General features: G+C 37.9%; 1 protein-coding gene across 3 annotated transcripts in view; it reads right to left on the bottom strand.

The window, feature by feature from the left end:
• ZNF277 (zinc finger protein 277) overlaps positions 1-15,121 on the bottom strand; it is a 111,050-nt gene that overhangs the window by 35,579 nt on the left and 60,350 nt on the right. For 2 of the 3 annotated variants that reach the window (XM_039256918.1, XM_039256921.1), the window contains exons 2-4: positions 11,351-11,552; positions 3,024-3,112; positions 2,669-2,751 (exon numbers count right to left, since the gene is read on the bottom strand). In XM_039256918.1, the coding sequence (XP_039112849.1) occupies positions 2,669-2,751; positions 3,024-3,112; positions 11,351-11,552 (374 nt within the window). The remainder of the gene's footprint in view (positions 1-2,668; positions 2,752-3,023; positions 3,113-11,350; positions 11,553-15,121) is intronic. The other variant, XM_039256920.1, reaches the window with a different exon arrangement.

The following is a 15,121-nucleotide window of genomic DNA, read 5'->3' as shown; positions in this document are numbered from 1 at the left end:
CTTCCTGTTTACTAGGTCATCCTGGGCAAATTAGTCTTTCTATGTCACAGTTTCCTCCTCAACAGGACAGCATTTAATAGCTACTTCACAGGGTGGCTATAAAGGACATAAGGCAAGGCATGGCATATGGCTGGCAACCAGTAATGGTTAGCTTCTTTACATATCTCCAAGTTGGTCTGCTCTTTGCCAGGATTTATCACCTTTAAGTGGATTTTTACATAGCTCTGTTAATCATCTTTCTCTACTTCATTCCCAGAGACAGCGAGGAGACATGGATGGGTCTTTTCCATTACAAAGTCAATGTTCCTGGCACTGAAGGATTTCCACAGTTTAATTCCATCACATCTCTTTAAATCCATCCCAAACTCCTCCAAAAATCTTTCTACCACAGCCAGATTAGATTTAACCAACTTTCCTGACATCTTGAATATTTAGATCCACGTGTACTTTTCCTCCCATTTCTACAACTCTCCAATTACCCAAATCCATTTCATTGTTAAGACACAGTATTATTAGTGTTATCTGTCTACAACATTTATGGAGTGCTTTCTATGTGGCAGATACTGTTTGTTCTAAATTATTGCATGAATTATCTCACTTAATCTTCATAAACTCTATAAGATATTCTATCATCTCCAGTACTGAGATAAGAACAAATATTTGCCTTTTTTCCTCTAGATTGTATGCTTTTTTATGACATGAACCATGCCTTGCATTTTTTTTCTTTGGATGGTGGTCAGTGGAGCCAACCATGTGATTAGGGGATTGGAATTTTGGAGAGGAGACAGGATGGAGACTGTGTTCAATCACCAATGGCCAATGAATTAATCAGTCATATGTAAGTAACAAAGCCTCCAGGAAAAACCCAAAAGCACAAAGTTTGGAGAGCATCCATGTTGATGAACCAGAAGGTATCCATGTGTTATCTTGCTGGGCCTTGAACTCTACAGGGAAGCTCCTTTGCTTGGGACTTCATCCCATGTAGCTCTTCAGCTGGCTATTGACTCATATTCTTTGATATCTTTTGAAATAAACAGATAATCTAGTGAGTAAACTAGTTTCCTAGAGTGAGCATTCTAGTGAATTAATCAACCCAAAGCAGCAGTGGTTGGCAGAGGGAAGGTCATGGAAACCTCTGATTTATAGTCAATGGGTCAGAAGCACAGGTAACAACCTGGACTTACGAGTGACATCTGAAGTGGTGTACAGTTTTGTGGGACTGAGCCCTTAACCTGTGGAACTTGATACTATCTCTGGGCAGATAATGTCAGAATTAAGTTGAATTGTAGGACACCCAGCTGGTGTTAAGAGAACTGACTAGTGGTTTGGGAAAAAACCCAAAAACAAAATACATTTTGAAATTAGTGTCAGAATCTTAAAAGGTCACCTAAATTTTACAGACATAATATTTCTAGGGACTGAATCTATCTGTAGACATACAGTAAAGATTCTATGTAAAGAGTAATAACAATGGGTGAAGCAGTAGGGTTTGATATAAAGAAATCCTTGGCGGGGGGCACTAGGATTATGTCGGTTTGATCATTCTTCATTAAGGCCACTGTGAGTAACAGTGAAAAAACGCAAAGCAATAAAAAATTATGAGTAAGTATAAGCAAACAAAATCCATAGAATATAACAGGAAATTCATTCTTGTTTTGTAGGTTTCTTAAGACATTACAATAATGAAAGAAGGAAAAACTTGGGAAGCCCTGTTTCTTTACTGGTTTGGTGCTATAGTAAAAGCCTAATTTTTCTTACATATAAATCAGCATCCAACAATATCATCTCTCCTTATGCGAGAAATAATCATTTGGGATGTTTATAAAATATAATGTGCTTCAAAAGACTTTCTTAAATTCTAGGACTATGGTAGGTTGCATTTATTTTCTTCTTAGATGTCATGAGAATTTAGCACAAACACTCAAGTCACAGCTCTCTTTCATAACATTATCTAGCCCAATACAAAGACACAGGAACACTTAAAAGGTAACCCTTAAAGGAAGAGCAAGTCACTTTCAAGTAACAGTTGAGACTAAATCACAAATAATGGAAAATGCATACTTTCAAGGAAAATTATTAACTTTAAAAAATGAGTCAATTTCTGTTCATCTTATGACCATAAAAATTGTACACTTATATGTATACTTATATATAGTTACCTTTTTTAAAGATCAAAAATGCTGAGATATTCAAATAGGCTTGCTGATGATTAAGGCTGAAAATGAGAAAGGCTACTATGATCAAACCATATACTTAATTCATAAGGAGAATAAAAGAAGTGCCAGTGCATAGCACATTCCAGTGAAGAAGAGGGAAAAAAAAAAGTTAATTAATTCAACTCAATTTTAGCTGAGGGCATTTTTCCACAACTGCTGAACCCTAGCATGTGCCAGGCAGCTAAAATTACACTAAAATGTGTAAGCCCTGTTGTTATTTTAGAGATAATCCAGGAAGCAAAACAAAGCAAAAATTCTCACTGCATTTTTAACATGAAATGCTTTCATTTTCAATCAAGTGTATAGTTTTCTTCTGTTTTAAGGTCTTTGTGTATTGTTTCCTTTGTATAGAAAAGTTTACAGGTTAAAAAGTGAAAAAAACTCAAAAAAACCCCAAAAGTGATTTGACACGTATTTCCAACATACTGTTCATCCTCTAACACAATTCTTACCAGCCTTTGTTTCTGAAGTTCTTCTCTAAGTACTCTATCTTCTGGTAAAACATCACATAACAAAAAGTAATTGTCTTGCTCTTCTGTTGAGAGATCAGGAAAGTAAACAAGAAATATTTATCATCTTTTTTTCCCGAAAGAGTTATTCTTTTAAAAAACATATATATATGTCTGTCTATTAGGATCTCTCTTCTGGCACATAGTTCTGCTTTAGCTTTACTGATGTCAGGCAACATAAAGAGAGCAATTTAATTTTATCTATCATGAAAGTGAGAATTCTAATTTAAGAAAGTAAGATTATTCCTTTGAATCTTTGCATTGTAGGGAAAAGATAATAGCTAAGATGTATACTCACCAAGTGGAGCTGTGGAATTGATTCTTATCACACTACAAAAATCTGTAACAGGCTGTTCAGAGAACCTTTTCCTCCAATATAAAATGTACCTTAGAATAATCAAAAAGAAAGGATGGTAACAAGACTCAATATACTACTTACTTTAGAGTGATAAGAACATTTAATTTTCCCAAAACAATAAATTAAGTGTTGACTGATAACTGCTAGAAAATTTGTAAATGGGAAGGCAGTAGAACATTGTAGAAATATGAAATAAATATTTAATGAAATGAAATTACTCTGTAAAGGAATGGAAATAATTAAACTTTACTATCCCCAAATTCACGTCTAAGTTTATGTGAATTTAAAATGCAACAATGATTAAACAGGCTTTATCACACATTTTCCAATAAATTGAAAACTGGGTAGTCATCTTATACATAAAAAGTATGGGTTTGGCTTATCATGTCAGGGTTGCCAATTATAGGTTCAGCTTTCAATTTTGTCCAGCAAGGCCAAGGATGGCAGAAATGGATGGATTATTCAAGACTCCACAAAAGAGGTGAGAGGGAGGCAAAGGGAAGTCTCTCAGAGCTGCTCTCAGGCTCCCGTATTTATTAGGCATACATCATAGGGAAAACATTGTACAATATGTCAGTGGCTATGTGCCAGCAAGAAAGTATAGAAAGAATGCAAAAAAACAAGTATTCCTAAGACTACAAAAGAGCAGATGCCAAAAGCAGGGTGGAGAACAAGATATTTCAAAGATAATATGGTCTAAGGAGTTCATGAGAACAGGCAGGACACAACCCCTATATACATATTAACTAGGTACTGGTCTGCATTACCTAGATACTGGTCTGCTGTTTTCAGGGCAGAGAAAGAAGTGTAATGCGTTCCCTATAATCTCCTTAACCAGGACATAGCTATTTGATTTCCCACAAAAAAGAACTGAAGGCAAAATAATAATGCAATGAGAAGTCTGTCTAAATTCAATACATATATAATAAGACAGAAAAATTTTGTGCACACTGTCTGAAATGAGGCAGACCTTTGGAAAAATAGCTAAGCTTACAATTCTTAAAAAAAATTTTTTTTAAAATGCTTTATTTACTTCTGAGAGAGACAGAAAGATAGCTCAAGCTCATGCTTGAGCAGGGGAGGGTCAGAGAAAGAGGGAGACATAGAATCTGAAGCAGGCTCCAGGCTCTGAGCTGTCAGCACAGAGTCCAACACGGGGCTTGAACCCACGAACCATGAGATCGTGACTTGAGCTGAAGTCGGACGCTTAGCTGACTGAGTCACCCAGGCGCCCCTAAGCTTACAATTCTTGTATCTGTTGAGCAGACACAAGAAGCACACTGGCTAAATTTAAAAGTAAAGCATAACACCCAGACGTGCATTATCTGATGAAAAAAGGAGTAAGATGACAGGATTCAACAAGCTGTTCATCTTCCTATTTACCTAACAAGATTTCTATTGGCAACTGCAATCTCATTATCAAATGGTACCAAGAAGAGAATGTGGTCTCCTCTGTGGGGAGAAAGAAGATGGAAACGATGATTATATAGCTTATCAGGCTATATGGTTGATAGATAAATACAATAAAAAAACCCCAAAATCTTAGAACAGAGAAAGAAAACCTGTGAAAGGGATGGAACTTACTGAAATAGATTTAGTAACAGACAGTAAACATTTGGACATTTTATTTTTTAAATGTTTATTTATTTTGAGAGAGAGTAGATATGGATGCATGAGCAGGGGAGGGGCCAAGAGAGAAGGGGAGAGAATCCCAAGCTGACTCTGAACTGTCACTGTGGAGCCTGACGCAGGGCTCGAACTCTTGAACCATGAGATCATGACCTGGGCCGAAGTCGGATGCTTAACTGACTGAGCTACCCAGGCACCCCTTAAATGGCTTGTTATAGCAACTAGCAATGTTTTGCACATAATAGGTTAACAAGAACTTTCTTTTTTAATTATGTATTTTGAGAGAGAAAGAGAGAGCGTGAAGGGGAAGGGGGACAGACAGACAGACACAGAATCTGGGGCAGGCTCCTGGCTCTGAGCTGTCAGCACAGAGCCTGATGTGGGGCTCGAACTCGTGAGATCATGACCTGAGTTGAAGTCGAACACTTAACCGACTGAGCCACCGAGGTGCCCTAAGAAATGTTTTTAAAAGGTAGAAGAGCCCTTAAAAACTCCTGTAAGGTTCTCTAAGTAGACTTCAGCTCTCAAAATCTTGTCTCCTTTTTATTCTTACTTCCCTTTTTCTTAACATTGTCTCCACCCCATGGTCCTCTACAGAAAGGGCATTCATGTATTTGAAAAAAAAAATGGTGCTGGGAGAGAGGTCTGAGAGAAAAAGAGAACTGTGACACATATAAATATAAACAGATGACAACACTGAGTATAGAATATATAAGGAAAATAAGTAAAAGAATAATGTATGAAAATAAAAAACTGTTTTTAGTTTTTCCTCATGTACAACCATACTGATGACCTGGATGGTTAAGTAAGTAAGTATAAGTATTTCCTTACAGAATAGTGTTAGACCTTATCTTAAGAGATCTGAAAATGACATATCTGAGACTCCAACTCAGCCTCAAGCCATAAATACTGACCCTATGTCTAGCTTGTTGGCTTCCATGGGAGAAGTGTCAGATGCAGAGGGCAAGTGCATATTGGATCCATCAACATATACAAAAAGAAGAAAAATATCTACAAAAGGCTGAAACATTATTCTTTTTTTAAAAATTTTTTAATTTTTTTTTTTTTTTTTAAATTTTTGAGAGGGAGAGAGAGACAGCATGAGCAGGGGAGGGTCAGAGAGAGAGAGGGAGACACAGAATCTGAAACAGGGTCCAGGCTCTGAGCTAGCTGTCAGCACAGAGTCTGATGCAGGGCTTGAATGCACGCCGAAGTTGGACGCTTAACCGACGGAGCCACCCAGGCACCCCTGAAACATTATTCTTTGGTCACGTGGGGCAGCGACAGCACTGTCCACTCACTCCTCAGTATCTTACACAGTTACTCTTATTCTCATCTTTTCCATTCGCCAGTAGTTGCTTAAACCCTCTTGCCCCTTCCCTTGGATTAGGGGAGAGAAAAAAAGGGAGAAATAAAAGGCAAGGGAAGACTTAAGAAAATAAAAATGACATTTGCAGCCATTTTTTAAATCCTCCCCTTAGGATATTTTCTATTGCAAAGTGGTGCCAGGGATGAAGGAACACAGGAGAACCTCTACTAGAGATGTCAGGAATAGAAGATGTATTGTTCTTCCAAACTGTACTACACAGCCATCTATTTTCATGACACATCAAATCCATACAGCGGAAGCGGGTGTTGAGGTAATGGAGTTAAAAAAAACAACAACTCGAGGGTCAAGTTTGATGTGAAGTTTCATCATGGCTACTGCTAAAATACATGGAGAGGTTCTTCACTCCTGACTACATTCCACTGAAGACTATCTGGGTGATAGTCAATGTTAAGGAATTATTTAGTCCATCTCTTCTTCATTTTTTTCTTACTTCTCTATTTAAAGCTACAATTACAGTCACTCAATATTTATTATTTCTCTATTAAAATTTTTAAAGAATGTTTATTTTTGAGAGAGAGAGAGAAAGTGAAAGAGAGAGGGAATGTGAGCCAGGGAAGGGCAGAGAAAGGGAGACACAGAATCTGAAACATGCTCCAGGCTATGAACTGTCAGCACAGAGCCTGATGTGGGGCTCAAACTCATGAGTGTGAGATCATGACCTGAGCCAAAGTCAGACACAACCAACTTATCCACCTAGGCGTCCCTGCAGTCGCTCAATATTTAATTTTTAAAAAATGTTTATTTTTATTTTTGAGAGAGAGACAGAGTTCGAGCAAGGAAGGGACAGAGAGAGAAAGAAAGAGAGAGAGAGAGAGAGAGAGAAAGAGAGAGAATTTGAAGCAGGCTCCAGGCTCTGAGCTGTCAGTGCAGAGCCCGATGTGGGGCTTGAACCTATGAACTGCAAGATCATGACCTGAGGTGAAGTTGGATGTTTAAGCAACTGAGCGACCCAGGTGTCCCTGCAGTCACTCAATATTTAAAGGCAGCCAAGAAATGACACATGGAATGAACTCTTTATTGGAGGACAGTAATCAAAGCATTTTGTACTTCAATGAAAAGCCATACAAGTAATTATTAGGTCATTAGCAAATACTTTTTTCTTTTAAAAGAATTTCAATCATGTTTCACTGAACTGTCTCATGAAAAAATCCTAGTAATCTTGCCTGTCCAGCCTCTCACTGTAATTGGTGGGCTTACTGACAGAGGCATAAAGATTTGAGATATGGTTGTTAATTAAATAGCACTGAATGAGTGGAATTTAATATAGAAAGGGGTAAGAATTAAGGAGTTAGCATTTATCTTCTAGAAAAATTTTATTACTACATAAATAAAATAAAGCTAGCAAATAGCTCAGTATAAATAACTACAGTATATGGCTCAAAGAGTTTTTGTTTTAACATTTATTTTTGAGAGAGAGAAAGAGAGAATGCTAGTGGTGGGAGGGGCAGAGAGAGAGTCAGACACAGAATCTTAAGCAGGCTGTAGGCTCCGAGCTGTCAGCACAGAACCCAATGAGGATTTTGAACCCATGAACCATGAGATCATGACCTGAACCAAAGTTGGACATTTAACTGACTGAGCCACCCAAGCACCCCACAAAGGAAAGATTTTTACTTTTGTTTTACTCTGAGAAAGTTTTACTGTTAACTTTTTTCCAGTAAAGAAACTGTTAAATATATTTAACATGAAAATTTATAACTTCTTTCCTGTAAAGCACAGAATAGTTTATCTCATCTATTATTTATCATCTTTATTACTTACTGTACTAAGAAGAAATAATTCTTGAGAAGTTATATATGTATATATACATATATACACACATGTACATAAATACATATATATATGTAAATATACACATACACACACCAGCAACTTTTCTGAAGTTAGGAAAAAGTCATATAATGTTAAGAAGATTTCAACTTAACTCTTAAAAAAATTTTTTTTTTTTGTTTATTTTTGAGAGTCAGAGTAAGAGTGGGGGAGGGGCAGAGAGCGAGGGAGCCACAGAATCTGAAGCAGGCTTCAGGCTCTAAGCTGTCAGCACAGAGATCGATGTGGGGCTTGAACTCACAAACCGTGAGGTCATTACTTGAACTCAAGTAGGACGCTGAACTGACTGAGCCACCCAGGCGGCACTGAGAAGATTATAACTTAACTCTTACCACTAACAGTCAATGTTTACATTGTTTTGGAGAGGAATTTTTAGTTTCCTTAAATAGTTGGACAGTATTATCTAAAGGAGAGTGGATATATTAAAAAATATTTAAAAGCAATAGAATTTATTTATATACATTCTTGGTCAATTTGTACTAACCACAAGAGTGAAACTTATTAGGACAGCTGACAAGGAAAACTTAGGTTTCTAAATTTAAAGTACATGTTAACCACATACTTTATTTAGAAAGCACTTATATATATCAGCTATGTATTTTTTCTTTTTCTGTTTCTTTAAGTTTATTTTGAGAGAGAGGTGGGGGGGAGGGGCAGAGAGAAAGGGAGAGACAGAATGCCAAGCAGTCTCCGTGGTTTCAGCATAGAGCCCAATGTAGTGCTTGAACACACGAACTGTGAGATTATGACCTGAGCTGCGATCAAGAGTTGTACCCTTAACCGACCTAGCCATCCAAGCACACCTGTACCTTTTTCTTTTTAATTAAAGCACCTATTTTATTGCATAACTGCATTTAGAGGGTGACGGATTCCAACATTTAATTATTGACTTCTAAGTCTGAGACATAGTAAATAATCTGATTTTCCTGCCCACACACTGATGAGATTATTATCATGATACAAAAGAGAGAATAGTACAGATATAGCTACTTAGCTATCATACATAAGTACAAAGGGAAAATACAAACTCTGATTTAGATATTCCTCACAGATTTTAGGAGAAAGAAAATCTTAATGTTTTTCTATTATCACTGGTTTATCACCATATTTTTCTCTGATTCCTGAGGGAGAATTTGTATTTACATGATAAAGGAGATTAAAAGAAAAGACTGTCATCAAAGAGAAGCTGAGTGATACAAGATGTATAAAATATTTCAGGGCACCTGGGTGGCTCAGTTGGTTAAGTGTCTGACTCAGGATTTTGGCTCAGGTCATGATCTCATGGTTCATGAGACTAAGCACCCCCCCCTCCCCATCGTGTTCTGATCTGCTGTCAGCTTGGGACTCTCTGCCCCTACTCTGTACTCAGACATGCACAAGTGCTCTCTCCCTCTCTCATAAATAAACATAAAAAAAGAGTATTTCATTTGACAGTCTTGGCAATGGTTGCTTGGTAAGAATTTGAAGATCTCTAGGGCACCTGAGTGGCTCAGTCGGTTAAGTGTCTGACTTCGGCTCAGGTGATTATCTCACGGTTCGTGGGGTTGAGCCCTGCTTCAGGCCTGTGCTGAATGCTTGCTCAGAGCCTGGAGCCCGTTTTGGATTCTGTGTCTCCTTCTCTCTCTTGACCCTTCCCCACTCACGCTCTGTCTTACTCCATCTTTCAAAAATAAATAAAATGTAAAAAAAAAAAAAAGTAAAAAAAAAAAAGAATTCGAAGATCTCTAGCCCAAGCAGTATCTAAAACAAAACAAACAGAATTGACTATATACAACTAGATAAATATATATAAGGAAGCTCCCAGAATACTCCCAGGACACACACACACATACAAAAGCACAAATATTTTAACTGAAAATAAAGATTAAGGAATGAGAATGAGAAGAATGAAGCACTTCCTCTGAAATTATGTAATAATTAGTTTATTCTACCAGTTGGTGGCATATCTCATGCATATAATTCTCCTTCGCTATTTGGTTCTATCTCTGCTTCCTGACCAGGCAACACCAAAATCTACTCAAAAATCGCAATGCTGAGTGGATACAGGAACAATATTAATACAGAAGGCACTCAAGAGACATTCTGTATTGGTGCTAGGCAACTAAGAGGAACATGAAGGGCTAGAGAACAACACCCCCATGGGCATTCTGGCTATTCCAACTGAAAAACAAACTTATTCTCAAAGTTAGAGTGTTAAGGATCCTAAATTAAATTTTCTCAAAAGTTATATTTTACAAATGATAATTAGGTTTTCAGAACAGCATAAATGCCTATTGAAAATTCAAGCTAAAGTTGCAGAAAACTAAGATTTTAAATATATCTTTTGTAATAAAATTTTTGGCTACATTCTATTGAATATAAAAGATGTCTCAGGTACTAGCTGATACAGGTACAGATACTAGCTATATACAGCACCTGTTTTATATAACACTCAACAATCTTATGTGAGTCAGTGTTACCCTCTTTTACTGATGAGGAAACTGATGCTTAGAGTGGTTAAGCAGTTTGCTGGACACCACGTGGTTAGGAAGTCACCAAGTGTGCATTCAACCCTAGGCCTGCTTGGTGTTGTAGTCCACTCTCAGTAATAAAGCTTGCTGCTTTGCAAGACTCATAAGAAAGAAGTTGCTTGCTAGGAATGATGTGGTCTGGCAGATCAAGAGTTCAGATGCAGAGATGTTACAACATCTACTGCAATGTTTGGTGGAGAAATCAGGGCAGAATATCTAAAAATGGGTCCTCGCCAGCTATACCAAAATGTGTGCTTTTAGTAACTGTACAAAATCAGTTAGCTATCAAGATAGCGTGGGTATGGAAAACACTTCCAAGTGTCAACTAATAACACATGAACATAACCACTTCACTCCATTTGCTTAAGAAAAGGCATTTCTCTGCTAAGAATTAGGAATTGGAAAAAAATAAGTATGCTTATATTACCTGTCTGTTGGTATGGATATTCTAAATCTGGTACTCATACATTAGAGTTTAGCTCACTTTGGGTCCTAGTTATACAGGTGAGGTTCCTACATTTCACACATGCCCAGTGTTGGCAGTTCCTGAACCACTTATCTCTATCTGTTCTTCATCCTTCTCATCCTCTTCCCCTCAGTACCTCAGATGACTGATGTGAAGCCTTTGGCTTGTTGAGTGACCCTTACCTCCCCCCTTTTTTTCCTGGTTTTTGTCAGAAAACCAGAAAAGTGCTTATTGTAGCCCTTAAGCTCAGAGTTCTTTGGACAATATCCTTTTGGGCTTGACAGGCTCCAACCAAGGATCCCTGTTCTTAACAATACATGAAAAAGAATATGAATTTTCACATTTGCATAGGAATAATTTTATATATAAGCTTATATATAAATTATGCCTTTCCTTTATGAATACTGAACCTAAGTCTCTTATGGCCAAAAGCAAAATTTACCTTTGGAAATCAGCAACCAACTTGACATCAGCAATGACCATCTTATGTTCAATAATCATGTGCTTCAGAAGTTTGTCTTGTTCATCCATAGGAAAATGTTCTTCACAGAAAATACAAGGCACAGATGGATAACCTTCTAAAGCGGTGGTGCCACCTGGACTTTCTGGCAGGGAAAGCGGCTCCAGGATACAATCCTTACTGTCTGGGAGAGAGAAAAAGCAAAAGCAAAAGCAAGAAAAAGAAAGACAAAAAAGAAAAAGCTGAAATCAACTCTTCAGAAGGATGATTTCTCACCTCCTGCATTAAAAGGATCCTAAAGGTGTGTATATATTTCCAAAAGGAAAAATACAGCGCCAGAGAGTACAATACTTTATTATCATTTTAAATAGATTCTGCAACCTAGAGGCAGAGAGTTGTGCAAAGCAGCTCCAACTCCCCATTTGCCGGCTTGAATGGGGGAAACCCATTTGCCAGAGCAGCTGTTCCGTGATTCTTGGACACTGGCCAGTGGCAGCAATTCCGGGGGTACTTGCAAGGGGAAGGCTCCAACATGCTGGGTTAAGGTTCTATGGCCTGATTGTGACCTATGGCTGACAGTCATCACACTACGGGAAGTAAATGGTATATACTGAGGTTCCAGATGATACCAGGCCAGTCTTAAGCTGCTTCCTGTTGCACCTGCAAACTCTTTCCTGTTTGGTTATTTGTTATGTGCAAAGATGATAGCTCTCACATTGGGTCGACACAGCATGTGCTGGGTGGCCCAGGTGGTAATTTTTGATGTTGATTTATGTCTATCATTTGCTTGTTACACAATTATGTATCATAATTCAAGTTCTTATGAACAGAGATAAATGATCATTTACTAGACATACAGTAAACATTTTTTCCTGTGTATATTATTCATTTTCCTAACATCATCTATATTATCTTTGAGAGTTGAGTCATGTAAGGTCTATAGCTTTGAACTCACGCCTCAAACCAGTGCCAGGTGTGTCAGGAGCCTTCTTCAGTGCTCCAGAGGGAAAGACTGGACCAGTCACCTTTAGCTGGAAATTTAGGAGTTAGTAACTAAGCAACTAGGATAAGACATTTAGCATGTGAGGAAGGGCAGGAAACCTTCATAAAGAAAGGCAGTTATTCCACAGAAAAGTGTTTGGAATTAGCCTACTATTCATTTTATTTCTTATTTTCATCATACTTTACCTTATTTCTAAAGGCCTTCTTAACTGCATAATTCACTGAATCAGTTAATGGTGCACTGCTGACCATGGCCTGAGAACTAGACAAGCATTCATTCACTCACTTAACAAAAATCAGCTGAGTATTTACTGAGTGCTGGTCTTTTCTGCTTAACGTTGCATGACATGATCCTTATCACCAAGGCTAAAGTGCTTGCAATTTGTTAGTACAAATAAACTGAAAGGATAAAGAGAGAGAGATGGAAAATGTACTGGGTCTATGGGAACGTGGGGACAGGAAAGTCCACTAAACTGGGGTGGGAAGGTGTCCCAAAGGACACATCCTCTAATACATCACTCATAATACTCTTCTCATACTGAAGTATGCTAAATTGAATTTTTATGTTAGTTCCGTAAAATTATTTTAATACCAGAAAAGGTGGTATTTGACATGACAACAGAGAGAATATTTAAAAACATACAAACACGTTAGAAGCACTATTAACAAAAGTGATGTGCTACCAACAATTATATTTATTAAACTACATAATGGAAGCTAGGAGTTCTGGTCATCTACAATTCTTCAGTTGCAGGTTAAATTCTGTAGGAACTTAAACTCTCATGGTAAAAATAAGACAGAGAAAGAGAAATAGATAATAAACTGATGAAAGGGTATTTTACATCCACTATAACTGGACAACAAAAGACAGCACATATTCTTAATAAAGTTACCATTAATAAACATTACATACCATCTAGAAAATAACAGGTACTGTCTTACACTCTTCTCCCCAAATTTGAATGATATGTGTAAATTCATTTTGCCTAATTGTAGAAAACAATGTATTAATCCTCACTAATAGCAAGAGCTAACATTACTAGGTGTCTGATATTTGGAAATTACCCCAGCAAAGGGCTTCAGGGCATTTTCTTTTTCTTTATTATTTTTTAAATATAGTTTATTGTCAAGTTGGTTTCCATATGACACCCAGTGCTCATCCCAGAAAGTGCCCTCCTCCAGGCCATCAGCCCCCTTCCCCTCTCCCCAACCCTCATCAGCCCTCAGTTTGTTCTCAGTATTCAAGAGTCTCTCACCGTTTGCCTCCCTCCCTTCCTCTCCCCAACTATTTTTTCCCCTTATCCTCCCCCATGGTCCTCTGTTAAGTTTCTCCGGATCCACTTATAAGTGAAAACAGACGGTCTCTGTCTTTCTCTGCCTGACTTATTTTGCTCAGCATAACACCCTCAAGGTCCATCCACGTTGCTACAAATGGCCAGATTTCATTCTTTCTCATTGCCATGTAGTATTCCATTGTATAGATAAACCACCTCTTCTTGATCCATTCATCAGCTGATGGACATTTAGGCTCTTTCCATGATTTGGCTATTGTTGAAAGTGCTGCTATGAACAGTGGGGTACATGTGGGGTACATGTGCCCCTATGCATCAGCACTCCTGGATCCCTTGGGTAAATTCCTAGCAGTGCTATTGCTGGGTCACAGGGGAGTTCTATTGGTAATTTTTTGAGGAACCTCCACACCATTCTCCAGAGCAACTGCACCAGTTTACATTCCCGCCAATAGTGTAGGAGGGTGCCCATTTTCCCACATCCTCGCCAGCATCTATAGTCTCCTGATTTGTTCATTTTAGCCACTCTGAATGGTGTGAGGTGGTTTCTCAGTGTGGTTTCAGGGCATTTTCTCAATTAATTCTAGCTACCTTATTCAGTTAGTAGTATTATAACCCTCATCTTCCAGATCAGACTACTGAGACTTAGAAAAGTTAAATCAAGTGGCCTAAACACAGTAAGTTAAGCCTAAATTCAAACACCACATTATTCTGACTCTAGTTCCAAAAGGCATTTTCCCAAATCTGTGTTTTTCTTTAATGTATATTTTCAGTGCTTTTTTGAATAGACCTATATTTACAAGCCACACTGAACTGCTCTGCATTCTGCCAGTGTCCTGCTGTGTCCCTGATACTACCTCCACTAGCAACTCTTACACAAATCTCAGTAGCCCACATCCTCCAAAAACCACTGAGTACAGTTTATTTCTGTCACTGTATTCTTTCCTAATGTTTCACTACAAACTCTCTAATATTCTTCTGTGGTTCATTCCTCTTCCCTTTTGTATGTTCAATGCCTAGTTTCTCTTTCTTCAAATTATTTCTAAGAGAATGAAACTAAACGTTCATACATGGTAGAATGAAATTGCATGTGGTTACTGTAAAGGCATACAGGAACAAAATCGTTAAGTATGCAAATATCATGTATGAGGAACCTGTGGTTTAGGAGATACTAAGTCATATTTGGGAAACTGAGTTACTATGTTATTCAGAGAATAAACAAAAATTTTTAATTTTTTAACGTTTTATTTATTTCTGAGAGAGAGACAGCGTAAGTGGGGGAGGGTCAGAGAGAGAGGGAGACACAGAACCCGAAACAGGCTCCAGGCTCTGAGCTGTCAGCACAGAACCCGACGCGGGGCTCAAACCCACGAACCATGAGATCATGACCTGAGCCAAAGTTGGCCGACCAACCGACTAAGCCACCCAGGCGCCCCCAGAGAATAAAAATTTTAATAGAACA

Source organism: Hyaena hyaena, unplaced genomic scaffold, assembly GCF_003009895.1.
Source record: "Hyaena hyaena isolate Hyena2069 unplaced genomic scaffold, ASM300989v1 scaffold_594, whole genome shotgun sequence".
NCBI classification, from domain to species: domain Eukaryota; kingdom Metazoa; phylum Chordata; class Mammalia; order Carnivora; family Hyaenidae; genus Hyaena; species Hyaena hyaena.
The sequence above is the reverse complement of the archived record's forward strand: the minus strand, read 5'-3'. Positions and strand labels throughout refer to the sequence as shown.